Source organism: Oryx dammah, unplaced genomic scaffold (assembly GCF_014754425.2).
Source record: "Oryx dammah isolate SB20612 unplaced genomic scaffold, SCBI_Odam_1.1 HiC_scaffold_27, whole genome shotgun sequence".
NCBI classification, from domain to species: Eukaryota; Metazoa; Chordata; class Mammalia; order Artiodactyla; family Bovidae; genus Oryx; species Oryx dammah.
The window spans coordinates 40933237-40950667 of NW_024070211.1; the positions used below are offsets into that span (position 1 = coordinate 40933237).

The following is a 17431-nucleotide window of genomic DNA, read 5'->3' on the forward strand; positions in this document are numbered from 1 at the left end:
CAACTCTGAAGATTCTGCTTGGCCATGGCAGTTTTTTAAGGGAAAAAGGAGAAAAAATTGCAGTGAGTTATGAGGGCAAGAGGCTGGATTCTGCATTGTTTTCCATTGTGTGCAAACTGCCTGACTCCTCCTGATTTTTCTTCAGATGCTATCTTGCCCAGCTGATTTGCCTGCAGGATTGCTAAGGGGCTGCTGGGGGTGGAGAACTAGTCATTCTTTAACTCCTTAATTATTCATTGCTAACTTCTTTAATCTAGGAAAAGAATCAACAGCAAAACCTATTTCATTTAAATTAATATTTCTTTTTCCTTTCCAACAAGTATAGCTTGCCTTCTAAGACAACAGCTGCAAGAAATAAAATTGTGCCTCTCTTCATTTTTGTAACTCAGAGAATTCAATTCAGTTTCTACTTTAATGTTTAATGGAAAGTACTGTGGTCCAAGGTAGGCTTTACAAACTAGTGTTCTAGTCCAAGTTCTATCTGATGAGAGTTTCATAGGCAAGTGACTTAGCATTTCTTGGGTCTCAGGATTTCCACCTCTAAAATGGGAAGGTATCTCTGTGCCCATCTCCCAGAATGGTTCTGGGGCTCACATGAGATGGTAGCCTATGTGTTCTCTGGGAACTACAAAGCTCTGCTGCACAGTTCAATGAGTCCTCACTGAAGTCCTGCTAACAGAGCACACTGGACATTAGAGAAGAGAATTCAACCTGCTATAGTCAAAGCGAGGATCAGCCAGAGGCTTGAAGAACACTAAGCTAAAACATACAGTAAAAGAGAGCAATCTAAAATAGAAATGTAAAATCATCTAAATTAAATAACAATCATAAACTTAACACAGATACCACCGATGGACATACGGATAGTGTGACAGGCTAGCCTTTTCATTCATTTTTTTCTTATTCTCTTTGCTATGATAGACAAAGATATTTTTAAAGACTTCCAAATGGATTTTTAAAAAATTCACAATTCAGAACTAATCTATCTGAACAAACAATTCACAAAGGAATAAAGAATTTTAGAAAGGAAGGAACTATGCCTGGTATTAGTAATGAACCCTATTGCTCACCCTTCTCCATCATATGACTCAGTAAGATCTCTTAGCTGCCCCCAGCACTGGTTTCTTCTTGGTTCCAGGTTTTTCAAACAAGGTCATAAACCTGGTCCTACTCCTTCTGATTTTCGGGCATTGATGCCAGCCAGTGAAACCTGAATCACCTCCTTTAATGCGTACTCTGGGAAAGCAAACACTCTGAGCAAGAAATTAACAGATGAAAGTTTGTGGAGATTTGCTAAATGCCACCAGACTTAATGTACCCATAAAGTGATGACCTAATAGGCCCTTAAAGGGAATCAAGACACCCTGGATATAGATTTTATTTCAAGTTTCCATAACACTATCCATTAATGACAATTATTTGATAGTAGTCAAAAAGGTATAAAGCATAGGATAATGTTAAGGTAGATATTTATCCTTTTCTTCTTTGGGGAGGGGGTGGAGAAGGATACCTTTATTCCTAGCACCTGATATTTTCACAGAGGAGAGTAGATTTCCACTTGATTCCTAGGTAAGAGACTAGTTGCAGTGAATACCTTAGTCTTTTTTTCCACAGGATCACATCGTGGGCTTCCTAGGCACTTTGGCCTTCTGCCACAAAAGTGTATTATTAATAGAAATTATATTTTACTATTGTATTGCTATAAAGAGGAATATAATCCAAGTTGGATTTTATACTAATTTTAAAAGAAATTTAAAATGTTCAAGGACCCCCCTCAAATTACTGTGGGCCTTTAACACCTCACCTCTAGAATCTCAGACTTGTCTTCATCTGCCTCTCCTCTGGTTAATGAGGAAAGTGATAGGCAGTAGTCGCTGGCTGTGTTTTCCTACAGGATGGGATTTGTGGCTGTTTCTACTTCATCGAGGCCCTGCCAGCTCAGTAGAGGAGTGTTATCCTCTATCACCTGCCCCCAGGATGGGATGCCTATACGGGAAGCTTCTCTAATGTTAATGATGGTACTATGTTGGTAAATTTCATTAGGGTTTAAGCTCCTTTTAATTCCAGATCTTTCTTTCTGATCCAACTGAACTTGTGATGGAGCTCCACTGACATCTTGTGTCTGTATTCAACTGATTAGACCCTACAGGCTGAGTATTCACCTCTAAGTACCCCAACATCCTGCAGTGTGAGAAAGAGCTGATCATGCCCTGAGAAAGGATGATTTTACAGACTTTGAAAGGGACATTTCTCCAACCCACACAGATTAAGAGTTACCTTAAATTACTCATTTTATCATTTGTTTAGGGGAAGGACATATACCACAGTTAAGCTATTATGACTTAGGAATGAAAAATATTTCTTTTTTGACCGGACATGCATTATACAGACAGAATGGCACATGAAAGTAAGAAGGTCAATGTACATACTTGGCTTTCTGCTAGAAGGTTCCCATTGGATTCCAAGGTTTTGAGCCAGGCTCTGCGATAATACTTGTGCCACTGCCATTGGAAGACCATACTGTTTTTCAGAGTTGAGAGTGTGTGGGAAACATTTGAGAGAGGGCACAAAGCTAGTTATTATTTCTTAATCATCACCACATATCTTCTCAGTCCCTAAGTAGAGCCTCACAGCATCAAAAGACGGCACATGCTCCTTATCACTTCTTCCTTGCAACTGGGCCCAAGAAGCAGAAAGCCTCTCTCACTATGTGGCATCTCTCAGAACTTGATGTTTTCACATGGAAACATAAAATCATAAAAGGCTGTGCCCCATTTCACTTCATACCAAACCAAGAATAAATTCAACTTACTACCAATCTGTCAAGAGAAGTCTCCACTGAATGATGGCTACTGGGATAATCTAGTACCATTATATATTCAGGAACTGACCAAGGTTTAGATTTAGTTGGTTCTACTTGGAGGGTGTGTTAAACCTAACATGGGCAGAAGAGCAGATAATTCTTTAAAAAGTCATAACAGAAGGATTAACAAGATTATAAAACTTATCTATAGAGGCCAAGAAATTTCTGGGCCAATCTTCAGTTTGCATCTGCCTGATAAATAGGAAAAATTATCATTATGATATGAAACAATAGCTCTTTTCTAACACCAAAGATCACTTTGGGTTCTATTTACTAATACAAAGCACTTACACTATATTCTCAATGTCATTATCATTCTAAACAGGCCTGAGAAGGGATGTAAACTAGGCCACAGGGAAGAAAGAAATCAGATGCACAGATAAAGCTCTACTTTAGGAAAATTGATAACATTTACCTCATTCACACCAACTCCCCTTGTGCGAGAACAGACACCTCCAAAGTAACTCAAGCTGCTCCTCTTATAGTGGAATGTCACACGCCTTAGGAAAAATAAGTGCTGTTAGGAAACCAATGTAGTGACCATTATATTTCAAATTTATTCCATTAATATTCCAATTAATTCCATTAATTCCAACTTTATTCTATTAATATTCAATTTCAATACATCTATTCTCCTACACTGAATACTCCAAACCAAGCCTTCCTTCAGGAAGCCAAAAACTATATTTTAAATACTTCTAAATGTATGTTATCATAAATACCTTTAATGTTATGTTAAATAATCTCAGTTGAGTCAAAATCAATTGAGCACCTAAGCACCACATACTGGCACAGAAATTGAAGCACAAAGATAAAGAGACCATAGTCCTTGATTTTTTTAGTAGAGACTATCTAATAGTTATACAAAATATTGACAATTGTAAATTGCTGATTAAACACTGAGAGAAAAGCAAAGAGTAACAGGAGAGAATAAAGAAGGAAGAAGGACTTCAGTTAGTTTGATCCCAGGACAGAACCTTAGAGGACTGTCTGAAAACAGCTTAACCACCAGTGGGGAAGTGAACAACTTATCAGAAGTAAACAAGGTATCCCCTTTCTTTAGTGATGGAACATCAATTTTACTCAATAGTTCATTTCAAAGGACTAGCTTTCCTAGACTCTCTTACAGCTCATTGTGGCCACTGTGATAAAGATCTAGTAAATGATTTGTTGATGAAATTGATACATGCACATTTTCAGGAAATCTACTACAATGGGTTAGCTGGAGGGAGGGTCCTTTCACACTTCACCTTGCCTGGCATTCCTATTGCCTGTGATGAAGGCTGGAGTGTCAGCAGCTGTCTTGAGTCATGAGTTGACCTTGAGGATGGAAGGTCTGAAAGGAGGGAAGTGCTCTAAAAGTAGATCTCATGACTGTGGAACCACTGTGTCAACACCGGGCAGCCTACTTCTGTGCTTCTTAGGTAACAGAGGAATCAACCTCAATCTTGTTCAGGATAGATTTACTAATATATAACCTAACTGATAACAATAAAGGGAGAGAGATCAATATCAAGCCAAGGGCTGGGAATACATACGAAATGAGATGCACAGCATCAGCGTGCTGTCTGATACGCTGTCGGTATTTGGAGAATTCGTGGAGCATCTGCACGAGGTTGGTAGTGATGTCAATGTGATCCCTCTCGGTCCAGGTCTCTACAGCCACCAGGACAACCCTGGTGTTAAGCTGCTCCTTGTAAATCTGAGGGTAGACAACAGGACAGGTGCAGGAGGAAAACACTGGGTCAAACATGCACAATCAGTGATTCAGAGTCAGCGGAGGGACAGGAGGGGAGGTGAGAGGAGAACACGAGGTCAGAATTAGCTCCTCAGAGAGAATCTTCTTTTCCTTTCTCTTTTTCAAGAGAAAAAAAAAAAAAAGGAAGAACAGTCACAAAGTTCAGCCTCTCGGACAGAGTTACTTCAATCCCCAATCAGCACTTTCAGTAGCTAGCATCTCTCTAGGGCATCACAGTCCTAAAGTATGGACGTAAATTCAAATCCAGGTTCAGCAAAATCACCCTTCCAAACCTCAGGGAATAACAGGTTGGAGTCTGATATACTCGCTCTGAGTACGTGTGATATGATCAGTTATTCCTGCAGGATTGGAACAGATTACTAAATCCTTGGACAAGCATTAACACCAAGGTTGGCTTGTTCTTGGAATCCCTGTTATATGAAAAGTAAAATAACACCGGAAGAGAAACACCAATTTGAGGCCAAAAAGAAGAGCAGACTTATATTACCGATGTACCTCTCACTACAGGGTGACATCACTCACAATATTTAAATTGTAACTTTCTGCTCTTTCTCTCCTTTTGGCCCAGGAGCTAAAGAATTCACTCAGGTAAGCAATTTTGATGAAATGTTTTGTCCTATTTTCAAGCTAATTAAGAAAACAACGATGACTATAGAACATACTGAAGAAAGGAAACACCATCATGTCTAAATTAACCTGACGCTATAATGATTTTACAACAAGAAGTGAGTTAAATGTAATGTCTTTGAAAAAATAGTTGGTTGACTTCAGAACCTTGTATAACTCAAAATAAAAATGACACATTGTAAGATGTGATTCTATTCAATCATGGTGAAATGACAAACACTAAGATTCCACCAAGTAAATAGCTAGGGCACGGGAAAAGTGAGGTTTAATATTCTCTTTTTCACATCCACTTATACTTATCCTCTGAGAAGACTGACAAGGGCTGAAATTAAAGAAAATTAATAAACCCAGTGATAACTGGCTTTCAGAATTTCAATCTTAACTCTATGTGACATTCTGTTACCCTCTACCCATATTATTCTGTTCAACCGTTCCTGTCCTAAGTCGCTTCAGTTTTGTCTGACTCTGCAACTCTGTGGAATGTAGCCCACCAAGCTTCTCTGTCCATGGAATTCTCCAGAAAAGAATACTGGAGTGGGTTGCCGTTTCCTACTAAGGGGATCTTCCTGACCCAGAGATTGAACCTGGGTCTCTGCAGCTTCTGTATTGCAGGTGGATTCCTTACTGCTGAGCCACCAGGAAAGGCCAACTGTGCCTACTAGGTACTTACTATATGAGTGTTTAGATGATTAGAGGCTTTTGGACTGTTTAAGGCAAAAAAGAAGGCAGTTCTTTGGAAAAAATTAGTATCATTTAGATATTAAGCAATTTATAATGTTTTTCCCAGTATATACAATAAATACTGGATAAATATATATATATTTAGCTTGCAAAACAGAACTTTATGTTAGAACACACAAAATATTATGCTGTTTATTTATGACTATTCAAATTGAATTATTTATTGGAACAGAATGAATAATATTCACACTTATAGATTTCCTATCAGAATGAGAAGAGGAAAAAAATGTCGATATGAACGATTTAGGGATTAGAAGCCTTTTTTAAGAAGATATACATTTACTTTTAAATTAGCTCTATTTGGGAACTGCACTTAACTTTGTCATCTAGAAATACAGTCTGAAGCATTCTCATAGGAACACTAAGAAAATAAATTTGGGTTCTTTAAAAAAAAATTTTTGTACTGCCTATATTCACCAAACATAATCCACCTCAATCTATTAGTTTTTTCTGCTATATATTTAAGATGATAAGCTCAGCTGATTATTATTAACGAAGTCTCACTTGCCAAGTTTAATTTACACTCTGTTCTGTAGCTAATTTTCTCTATGTTTTGTCCTCCATAGACTCTGGTGAAAATAATATCCAGATATCACCCAGAAGCAACATCAGTGCAACTTTGGGATCCCAAGAATAACTAACTCAACAATCCCCTGAAACTCTGATAACACTCTTCTTTGTGATTCAGACCAGTCTACAATTTCTTAGCCACATGAGCTAAAGGATAGTGTTTTTACTTTTGTCCCAGAAACAACTAAAGCAACAAGTAAATAATGGATATATAAACCATTCCATCTTGGAAAAACAGGTTCAAGAAAACCAGGATACTTACAGAATCCACAAGATTGACCACAGACTTTGCAAAGTTGTTCGCATGTGCGAGAGAAGAACGACACTTCTTGTACTGGGGTCAGGAGGAGGGGGCGCAGCGGGGGGAGAGGAGACAAAGATCAGTCACTGTCAAACCATAATTTAATGACATTTTCAAAATTCCATAAAAACAGAAATCTGACAGCAAGAGTAGAAATGGGAATTAAAAATACCAAATTCAGTTTGTGCTGTGTTTGGACATAGCAGTGTTCTTATTTTATTTCTCTGTTAAGCAGGAAGAGTGTAACTGTCTAAAATAACCATGATAAAACCAACACAACATTGCAAAGCAGTTATCCTTCAATTTTAAAAATTAATTATTAAATTAATAATTTTAATTTTTAAAAATACCCATGATGTTCTGGATAATGGGGAGAGCCAAGTGATTCTGTGTGAGAAACTTTACACTTGAGCAGTAAGCTGTTAATCACTCTCGATGTCTAACAAATGCAATCCTTTTTAAATTTGTTACTTGACTTTACCAGTTTATCAAGAGTGTAGACCAAGAAATTTAATCCCTACAGGACATCCTTCTCACTTGAATTCAAGCTCATACAAAGATCAAGAAGATTTCTTAGGCAACACTTTAGATTCAGTCCACACTATGGACTACATCAGTCATACATTTTAGTATATCCTTTCAGAATACCTCCTCCAAACGAAGCCTTTTGCTTTTGACAGCTCAGAGGTCAAAGAAGAGACAAAAAGTATAAATGAAATGGCACATAAACATAAACAGTATGGTTGTTTATGGTTATTTATGACCATTTAAGGAAATAAAGTAAATTAATAGAATAATTACGTAACATCTGAAGGGCTACAGTGTTAGTAAGGAGTTCTTAGCTTAATATGGCTTTGAGAGGACATTTACCACAGGGGGATTATGCCTTATGTTGAAGAAAAAGAAAAACATTTTCAAAACTACCAAATAAGATATGTACCATATCTTTAAAATTTGACTTCAACTATAATTATTAAAAAATGCACTTTTCATAATAGTCTTTTTTTTCTCCTTTGTCCATTTTTACACTATAAATTTGTCAGAACCCCTTTATTTCATTCTCTTTAATTCTGTTACTATATTTTTAAAATGAAGAGTATGTCTTAATGCTTATATATGATATAAAATTTTTATAATACTGAGCATACTGACAACCCATAACAATAAATTAGTATTGTGTTATTAGGAGTATCATTAATTTATGGCTATTTATATTTATAATATTTGCTATAGTGTGAATATTTGTGTGCTCCACAAATTTATGCTAAAATTCCAAACTCCAAAATGATGGTATTAGGTGGGACCTTTGACCAGTACTTAAGTTATGAGGATGGGGTCTTCATGAATGGGATTAGTGGCTTATAAAAGAAAGTATCTAAAGAGATCCCTAGTCCCTTCCATCATGTGAGGACACAGCGAGATATTTTAACAGGTGTTTTTAAACTTAGCACAAAGAAGCTGCTGCAAAGAGCTCAGCATTTTAAGTTGCCTAGCAAATTATACAAGCTGAAAATTTTCAAAAATATATTTAAAAGTAAAAGCAAAAGTCTCAACATTGTCTCTTGTGGGTGATGAAATATTTGGAAACTGGATAGAGGTAATGGATGTAAAACTAAATGTCACTGAGTTGTACACTTAAAAAAAGTCCTGACATTAAGAAGCACTTATGAAAAAAAGAAAGGGAAAAAAATATTAGTTGACATCTATTCCAGGGCAATGGTGTAACACACCTATTCAAATGAATTTGTTTTGCTTCTGAACATTAATTTGTCCTTTTGGGAAATGTTCTTTTATAGTATAATGAACATGGAAAGCATGACTTGCAAGTTAAAAAATGAGAACTTCAAAAGTCTATCAGAATGTGATGTGTGATGTTTTTATTTATTTCATATTTGTTACTTCCACCTCTTTCTTTTTAGAAAGATCACTCTGCCTGCTGTAAGGGGAGTGAATTAGAGAGGGTCAAAAATGGAAGGGAGATCAGTTGGGAAAATATTGTAATAGTCCAGGTTAAAAAATAATGAAGCTAGGACACCTGTATAGGATGTGGAAGATAAGGAAAGAGAGTAAAAAATTTCTCCGAGGTTTTGAACTAGAATAGCTGGGGTGGAGGCAGGAGTGTGCCATTTAAAATGATGAGAAAAAATAAATAATAAAATAAAATGATGAGAAAGACTAGGGGAAAAGCAGTTTAGGACTAAGGAACCAAGAGTTCTGATCTATAAATGTTACATGTGAGATGTCTACCTAATATTGAAGTAGGCAGTCAGTTATATTAATAGAACTATGGAACTCAGCAGGTTAGAGTATAAAGTTGAGAGTGATGAATTTAAGTCATGATATAATTTAAAAACTTAGGAAGTGGTCACTTGAGGGAAAGTTATAGAAAGAAAAGAGAGCCCAAACCAAGCTATGGGGCATTCTCAAAATTCTAAAGGCCAAACATAAAAGTCTAAGAAGAAAATGGACAATGACGTGAGACAGCTATTGTGTCATAGAAGCAGAAAGATGAATACAATATTTCAAATAGGGAAGAATAACCAACTTATCCAATGCTGCTGAGAAAACAAGTATGACAAGGAAAAAGAGTGACCACTAGGTTTATTCACTTGGAATTCCATATAATTGAGTACCCAGGATTTACTGAGATCTATGATTAGTGTTTCCCCTACAACAAATATTGGCCCTCCTCAGTGAGGTAAGTTTTATTATCCCCATTTATAAATGTGGAAAGTGAGGCTCAGAGAGGATAAATAATTATCCAAGATCAAACAGCTGGAATTCAATGCTTACTCTGGGTCGACGTAAGAGATAAACTTGTTAACAAGTAATATAAAATAGTTAATGTACATGCTTAATAAATCACGATCATTGATGAAAAATCACAATTTGTTGGGGTACCTATAAAATATGTGTGTGCATGCTAAGTCACTTCAGTCGTGTCTGACTCTTGGCAATCGTACGGCCTGTAGTCCATGGTTTTCTCCAGCCAAGAATACTGGAGTGGGGGACTTCCCTGGCAGTACAGTGGTTAAGATTCCTGGCTTTCACTATGGGGGCATGAGTTTGATCCCTGGTTGGGGAATCAAGCTCCCACATGCCACAGCCTATGGCCAAAACAAAAAAATACTGAAGTGGGTTGCCATGCTCTCCTCCAGGGGATCTTCCTGACCCAGAGATCGAACCCACATCTCTATGTCTCCTGCATTGGCAGGCGGGTTCTTTACCACTAGTGTCACCTGGGAAGCCCTATAAAATATAGTGGCTTTTAAATAAGGAAAACCACATGAGGTTTAAATCGAAATATATGAGTTATCATTATATATTTTCACCTATTGACTTATACATAAAGATACAGTAACAATGTAGAAAAACATTTGTTTCTCATGCACTTTAAAATATTTCAATTAGTTTTCTAATAGAAAAAGGTGTTTAATATTTATATTAATATTTAGCTTAAGCAGCTCAAAGAAATGTTTGCAGATCCCTATCAAGGCTATAATTAGCTCACAAATTAGACTCCACCAGCCTGCTGCTAAAATGGTTTACACAACATTGAGAGAGTTTTTCCTAATTGAAAGCTACTGATAATATATGATGCTTGTTCCAAATAAGATATCTGCATTTTTTGAGGAAGGCAATATTAGGTTACTCTGATTTTAAAGAGGTATACTTGAAAGTAAATGTAGGCAAAATGTTTCTATTTCCTGCATGAATGAGAATTAATTATACACACAAAGAAAAATATGTAATCTCCATTTATGAACGAATTTATTTTCACATTTTCCAATCACTGAGAATAATTTACATTTAAAGTGTCAAATTTACTTCTCCTTTCTAAACAAGCACAATCCTTAAGATATTGATTTTTGAATGAAATAATGCTATTTTCAGCAACATGGATGGCCCTAGAGAACATCTTACTATGTGAAATAAGTCAGAGATAGACAAACACCATATAATACCACTCATGTAGAATCTTAAAAAAAAAGGTACAAATGAACCTATTTACAAAACAGACAGAGTTATATATGTAGAAAACAAGCTTATGGTTATTTAGTGTTAGTCGTTCAGTCATGTCCAATTCTTTGTGACCCCATGGACTGTAGCCCACCAGGCTCCTCTCTCCCTGGGGTTTCTCAGACAAGAATACTGGAGTGGATAACCATTCCCCTCCCCAGGAGTTCTTCCCAACCCAGGGATCAAACCTGGCTCTCCCGAATTGCAGGCAGATTCTTTACCAACTGAGCTACCAGGGAAGCCCCAAACTTATGGTTACCAGGGAAGAAAGGCGGGTAGGGATAAACTGGAAGATTGGGATTGACATACACACACTACTATGTATAAAATAGATAACGGATAAAGACCTACAATATAGCACAAGAAAACTCTACTGAAGACTATAATGGTCTGTATAGGAAAAGAATCTAAAAATGAGTGGATATCTTGTATGTATAGGAATAACTGATTCATTTTGTGGTACACCTGAAACTAACACAATGTTGTAAATCATCTATATTCCAATAAAAATTATTTAAAAGATATTTGCTTTTTGAAAAAAATTAAAATTAGAGCTTTATTTTCAACCTAAGGGTCACAGTTATGAAAATATATGTGTTGTCTCATGTAGCACAAAGATTATAAGATGAGCACTCTCAGAGGGAAGACATTCTAAAACCCAATAGTAAACATTCAGATATTAAAAAATAGATGTCAGAGTTTCCTGGTGGTCTAGTGCTTAAGACTCCATGCTTCTACTGCAGGGTGTACAGGTTCAGTCCCTGGTCAGGGAGGTTCCCACCTGTTGTGCAATGCAGCCAAAAACATTTTTTTAAATAGATGACAATTATTCTAGTTTAATTTTACTTTGACACACAAATTTAAGACCCTGATCCATATTCTGATTTATCCCTTATTAAGTATTCAAATTCAAAAACTATCTTCATCTCATATAAAGCACATCTTTAAAAAATAACTTTTCTCAACTCTCATTTCATGAATTTCTGTGTGGATCATAACTTTGGAAAATTCTTAAAGAGATGGGAATACCAGTCCACCTTACCTGTCTCCTGTGAAACCTATATGCAGATCAAGAAGCAACAGTTAGAACCAGACATGAGCAACAGACTGGTTCAAAACTGGGAAAGGACTACATCAAGGGTGGATATTGTCACCCTGCTTATTTAACTTATACGCAGAGTACATCATGAGAAACACCAGGCTGGATGAATCACAAGCTGGAATCAAGACTGCTAGGAGAAATATCAACAACCTCATATACGCAGATGATGCCACCTTAATAGGAAAAAGTGAAGAGGAACTAAAGAGCCTCTTGATAAAGGTAAAAGAGGAGAGTGAAAAAGCTGGCTTAAAACTCAACATTCAAAAAATTAAGATTATGGCAACCAGTCCTATCACTTCATGGCAAACAAATGTGGAAAAAGCGGAAACAGTGACAAATTTTATTTTCTTCGGCTTCAAAATCACTACTGATGATGACTGCAGCCATGAAATTAAAAGAAGATTGCTCCTTGGAAGAAAAGCTATGACAAACCTAGACAGCATATTAAAAAGCTGAGACATCACTTTGCTGACAAGGGTCTGTATAGTCAAAGTGAAAGTGAAAGTTGCTCAGTTGTGTCCAAGTCTTTGTGACCCCATAGACTATACAGTCATGGAATTCTCCAGGCCAGAATACTGGAGTGGGTAGCCTTTCCCTTCTCCAGGGGATCTTCCCAACCCAGGGATCAAACCCAGGTCTCCCACATAGCAGGCGGATTCTTTACCAGCCAAGCCACAAGCAAAGCCCAAGAATACTAGAACTGGTAGCCTATCTCTTCTCCAGCAGATCTTCCCAGCCCAGGAATAGAACTGGGGTTTCCTGCACTGCAGGCAAATTCTTCACCAAGTGAGCTATCAGGGTTTTTCCAGTAGTCATGTGTGGATATGAGAGTTGGACTATAAAGAAGGCTGAGCACTGAAGCTTTCAAGTTGTGGTGCCGGAGAAGACTTTTGAGAGTCCCTTGGATGGCAAGGAGATCAAACCACTCAATCCTAAAGGAAATCAACCCTGAATATTCACTGGAAGGACTGATGCTGAAGCTGAAGTGCCAATACTTTGGCCTCCTGATATGCAAAGCAGACTCATTGGAAAAGACCCTGATGCTGGGAAAGATTGAGGGCAGGAGAAGAAAGGGGTGACAGAAGAGATGGCTGGATGGCATCACCGACTCAAAGGACATGAGTTTAAGCAAACTCTGGGAGATAGTGAAGGACACGGAAGCCTAGGGTGCTGCAATCCATGAGGTTGCAAAGAGTTGGACACCACTTAACGACTGAACAACAATAACTCTCAAAAGAAAAAAAATTCTTATAAAATGACCCACTTATTTGGGACTATTATGAGCTAGAATCCAAGTTGGTCTAAGAAAAGGAATCAATTTAGTTCTACTGCACCAAAGCAGCATTTATGTAACTAGTAGAAATCTAGGAAGAACCTTCTACATAGCACTGCTGCTGCTGTTAGGTTGTTCAGTCATGCACAACTCTTTATGAAATGGAAAAAAAAGAAAGCCTTTATTATTGGATGATAATAAGGCCTAAAGTAGAAATATATTAAGAAGATTTCTACTGTCTTTTTAAATTGAGCTGTCCATTTCATGCACAGCTCCACGGACTGTAGCCTGCCAGGTTCTTCTGTCCATGGGATTTCCCAGGCACAAATACTGGAATGGGCTGACATTTCCTTCTCCAGAGGATCTTCCTGACCCAGGGATGGAACCCGCATCTCCTGCTTGTCAGACATCTCCTGTTTGGCAGGCAAATTCTTTACCACTGAGCCACCTGGGAAGCACACTGTACAGCATAAGGAACTATATTTAATATCTTGTAATAACGTGCAATGGAAGAGAATCTGTATAACTGAATCACTTTGCCATACATCTGAAACACTGTAAATCAACTATTCAGTTCAGTTCAGTCGCTCAGTCATGTCCGACTCTTTGCGACCCCATGAATTGCAGCACGCCAGGCCTCCCTGTCCATCACCAACTCCTGGAGTTTACCCAAACTCATGTCTTTTGAGTCAGTGATGCCATCTAACCATCTCATCTTCTGTCATCCCCTTCTCCTCTTGCCTTCAATCTTTCCCAACATCAGGGTCTTTTCAAATGAGTCAGCTCTTAGCATCAGGTGGCCAAAATATTGGAATTTCAGCTTCAACATCAGTCCTTCCAATGAACACCCACTATACTTCAATTTAAAAAAACAGTAGAAATCTTCTTAATATATTTCTACTTTAGGCCTTATTATCATCCAATAATAAAGGCTTTCTTTTTTTTCCATTTCATAACATGTATTCCCTCCAAACTTATCAGAGGGAATTATAGTTCTTTTTTCTGGTTTCAAAGACAGATGTACTCTCTAATTCTCACTCTAATAGTAACAATAAAACAAATTACTAAGATTTACCATTAAAAGACTGGTAACCTAAATAAGGTAACTTTATCACAGAATATAAATAATATTAGAAATATTCTATCTACAAAACAATATTTTAAAGGTGGGCACCATTTTATTATTCATAAATAAAGACAAGATTATTTAAAGGCTTCCCATTTTAAAAGACATAAAAATAAATTCAAAATATATAATTTTCTAAATTAATCAAGCTTCCTATTTGTACGGTTTCTGAAATCTGCTCTTCATGAATCTTCCTAACAGAGTCGTGGAACAAGAGATTGGAATCACAAGTCATGGGCTGGAGAATTTGTCTATCAATTACCAGCTATATGCGAATCCACTTTGTGAATTTAGAGGTAATGTATATATCTTAATTATTTTTTCACTACTGTAAAAATATTGTACACTGGATGTTGGGAAAAGTTTAGGCTTCTTAAAATAATTTTACCACATGCCTAAAGATTCAGAAGTAGATGGCAATAATCTCAAAGCTCCAATCAACAAATATAATTCAGATTAAAAAATTATCTTGGCATTTTAAGAAAATTAATGTCCTTTAGAAAGTCGTATTTTAGCCTTTGTTATCTAAAATGGCTATTAGCACTTTTGGTTCTCCTTTCTATCACAAAAAATATGTCCTAAATTGTACATAATTCTGCTTCCTACTAACATTCAAGCAATGTACTTAAAAGCTACTGATTCAAAACATAAGTCTGTGTATCATACTAAGAGGGATGCTACTGAATAGCTTCATATTCAGCATAAGAATACTGGAGTGGGTTGCCATTTCCTTCTCCAAGGGAACTTCCTGACCCAAGGATCATACCTGGGTCTCCCGCATTGTAGGCAGACGCTTTACCCTCTGAGCCACAAGGGAAGCTCTATAATTGAGCCAGTACTTGGTAATTAATGGAAAACATCAGTTAAAGCAGAGACTCCAATAAAGTTTAGATATAAATTAAATCAACATTTTAAAAAACATATAGTTTTAAGGGCTTTTCTGCTGATTAGAATTTCACATAATAGTCCCTTGGACAGCAAGGAGATCAAAACAGTCAAATCCTAAAGGAAATCAATTCTGAATATTCATTGGAAGGACTGATGCTGAAGCTGAAGCTCCAATACTTTGGCCACCTAATACGAAGACCCGACTCATTAGAAAAGATCCTGATGCTGGGAAAGATTGAAGACAGGAGGAGAAGAGGGCGACAGAGGACGAGCTGGTTAAATGGCATCACCGACTCAATGGACATGAGTTTAAGCAAGCTCAGGAGTTGGTGATGGACAGGGAAGCCTGGGGTGTTGCAGTCCATGGGGTCGCAAAGAGTCGGACACAACAACAATAGGTTATATTATATATACATTATATAAAATCTAACCTAATAGGTTTACTAACCTAACTTTGATTCCCTTAAAGAAAAACAAGGACTTAAAGATTTTTCCAAAAAATCTGAATTTTTGTTGCAATTTTTTACAAGTTTTTCATCTATACCTGACTTGTAGGTGTGTCTTAACAGTCCCATCTTTATAAAGTCTCTCCAAAAAAGTAACTTAGCTTTCATAAAGCAAATTATTCTCTGCCTTAGTTTATACAGCTTAAAAAACTGAATTATGTAATTACAACAAAAATTACAAGTGCCCTAAACAATTTGAAAAATGGGGCAGTAGGGTACTGGAGCCAGCTCCCACCAATTCACATGAGCTAACTGAATACATCTTTCCTAGATCCTCATTTAATGACATCACTTTGGTAGCTTGAAATCAGTCATGGAGGAGCATTTACACCATGGATATCAGCAAACATTTTTTAACATTTTTTATTGGAGTATAGTTGATTTACAAAGCTGCATTATTTTCAGGTGCACACCAAAGTGAATCAGCTATACATACACATATATGCACTTTTTCCCCATATATGCCATTATAGAGTATTGAGTTCCCTGTGCTATATAATAGATCCTTATTAGTTAACCTATTACATATATATACATATATACATATATATATAGTAGTATCAGCAAACATTTTAAATCAAAGCTGTTTTTTCAGAGAACCAAGTGTTAAGCATTTACCAGCACACCACAAGTATTGGGTATAAAGTGGTCCTGCAGTATCCAAGGGTGGTTGGTTTTAGGAGCCCCTAAAGATGCCGGCTGCCATCTATGGGGTCACACAGAGTCAGACACGACTGAAGCGACGCAGCAGCAGCAGCAAAGATGCCAAAATCCTGATGCTCAGGACTTTAAATAAAATTGTGCAGTACATTACAGTAGATTCAGTCGGCCATCTGTATCTGGGGATTCAACTGTGCTAGCAAACAGCCTACTGACCAAGACCCTTCAGAATGCTCTGGGCTTCAGCCAAGATATTTTATAAGGAAAGTGGTTCAGCAGAGTATGGTTAAGAAAATTCCTACTTTATCCTCAAGAGGGGCCAATGGAGGATAATAATTATTCTTCACATGTCTTTTAAGCATTTCACTTTGACAGAAGTTAAGAGACTATTGTTGTTTCTTAAGTAAACCATCCAGTCTAAAACCCATTGATTCTGTATTCTTACCGTTTTGTGATCATTTACAATCATTAGTTCCAAATATTTCATTTCTTCAAACACACCACGGGATGGCTGTAGAAAATAAAAATATGTGATCAGAATGGTGATTAAAGAAAATATCTCTAATGCTGACTGTTAAATGGAAGACTGACTTAGAATTTCAGAAGAACTCATTGCTGCTCACTTTATGAGCATCCTCAAAGAAACCTGGTCAGGGAAATGGAAGGAAAAACTGACCATAAAGTGTGAGTAAACATACAATTGGGCTTCCCTGGTGGCTCAGTGGTAAAGATCTGCCTGCCAATGCAAGAGACATGCATCTGATCCCTGGTCCAAGAAGATCCTTTGGAAAAGGAAATGGCAACCCACTCTAGTATTCTTGCCTGAAGAACCCATATAGTCTGTAGGGTCACAAAGAGTCAGACACAACTTAGCAACTGAACAAAAAAGACAAAACATACAACTGGGCTTCCCCAGTGGCTTAGTGATCAAATATCTGCCTGCAATGCAGGAGACTTGCAGAAGACATGGGCCTGATCCTTGGGTGAGGAAGATC

At 37.1% G+C, this 17431-nt stretch overlaps 1 protein-coding gene across 2 annotated transcripts in view; it reads right to left on the bottom strand.

Moving 5' to 3' along the window:
• The window catches only part of ADAM23 (ADAM metallopeptidase domain 23), a 189495-nt gene that overhangs the window by 51354 nt on the left and 120710 nt on the right, over nucleotides 1-17431 (bottom strand). For both annotated transcript variants that reach the window (XM_040228708.1, XM_040228707.1), the window contains exons 9-13: nucleotides 16882-16947; nucleotides 6823-6894; nucleotides 4402-4565; nucleotides 3279-3363; nucleotides 2430-2520 (exon numbers count right to left, since the gene is read on the bottom strand). In XM_040228708.1, the coding sequence (XP_040084642.1) occupies nucleotides 2430-2520; nucleotides 3279-3363; nucleotides 4402-4565; nucleotides 6823-6894; nucleotides 16882-16947 (478 nt within the window). The remainder of the gene's footprint in view (nucleotides 1-2429; nucleotides 2521-3278; nucleotides 3364-4401; nucleotides 4566-6822; nucleotides 6895-16881; nucleotides 16948-17431) is intronic.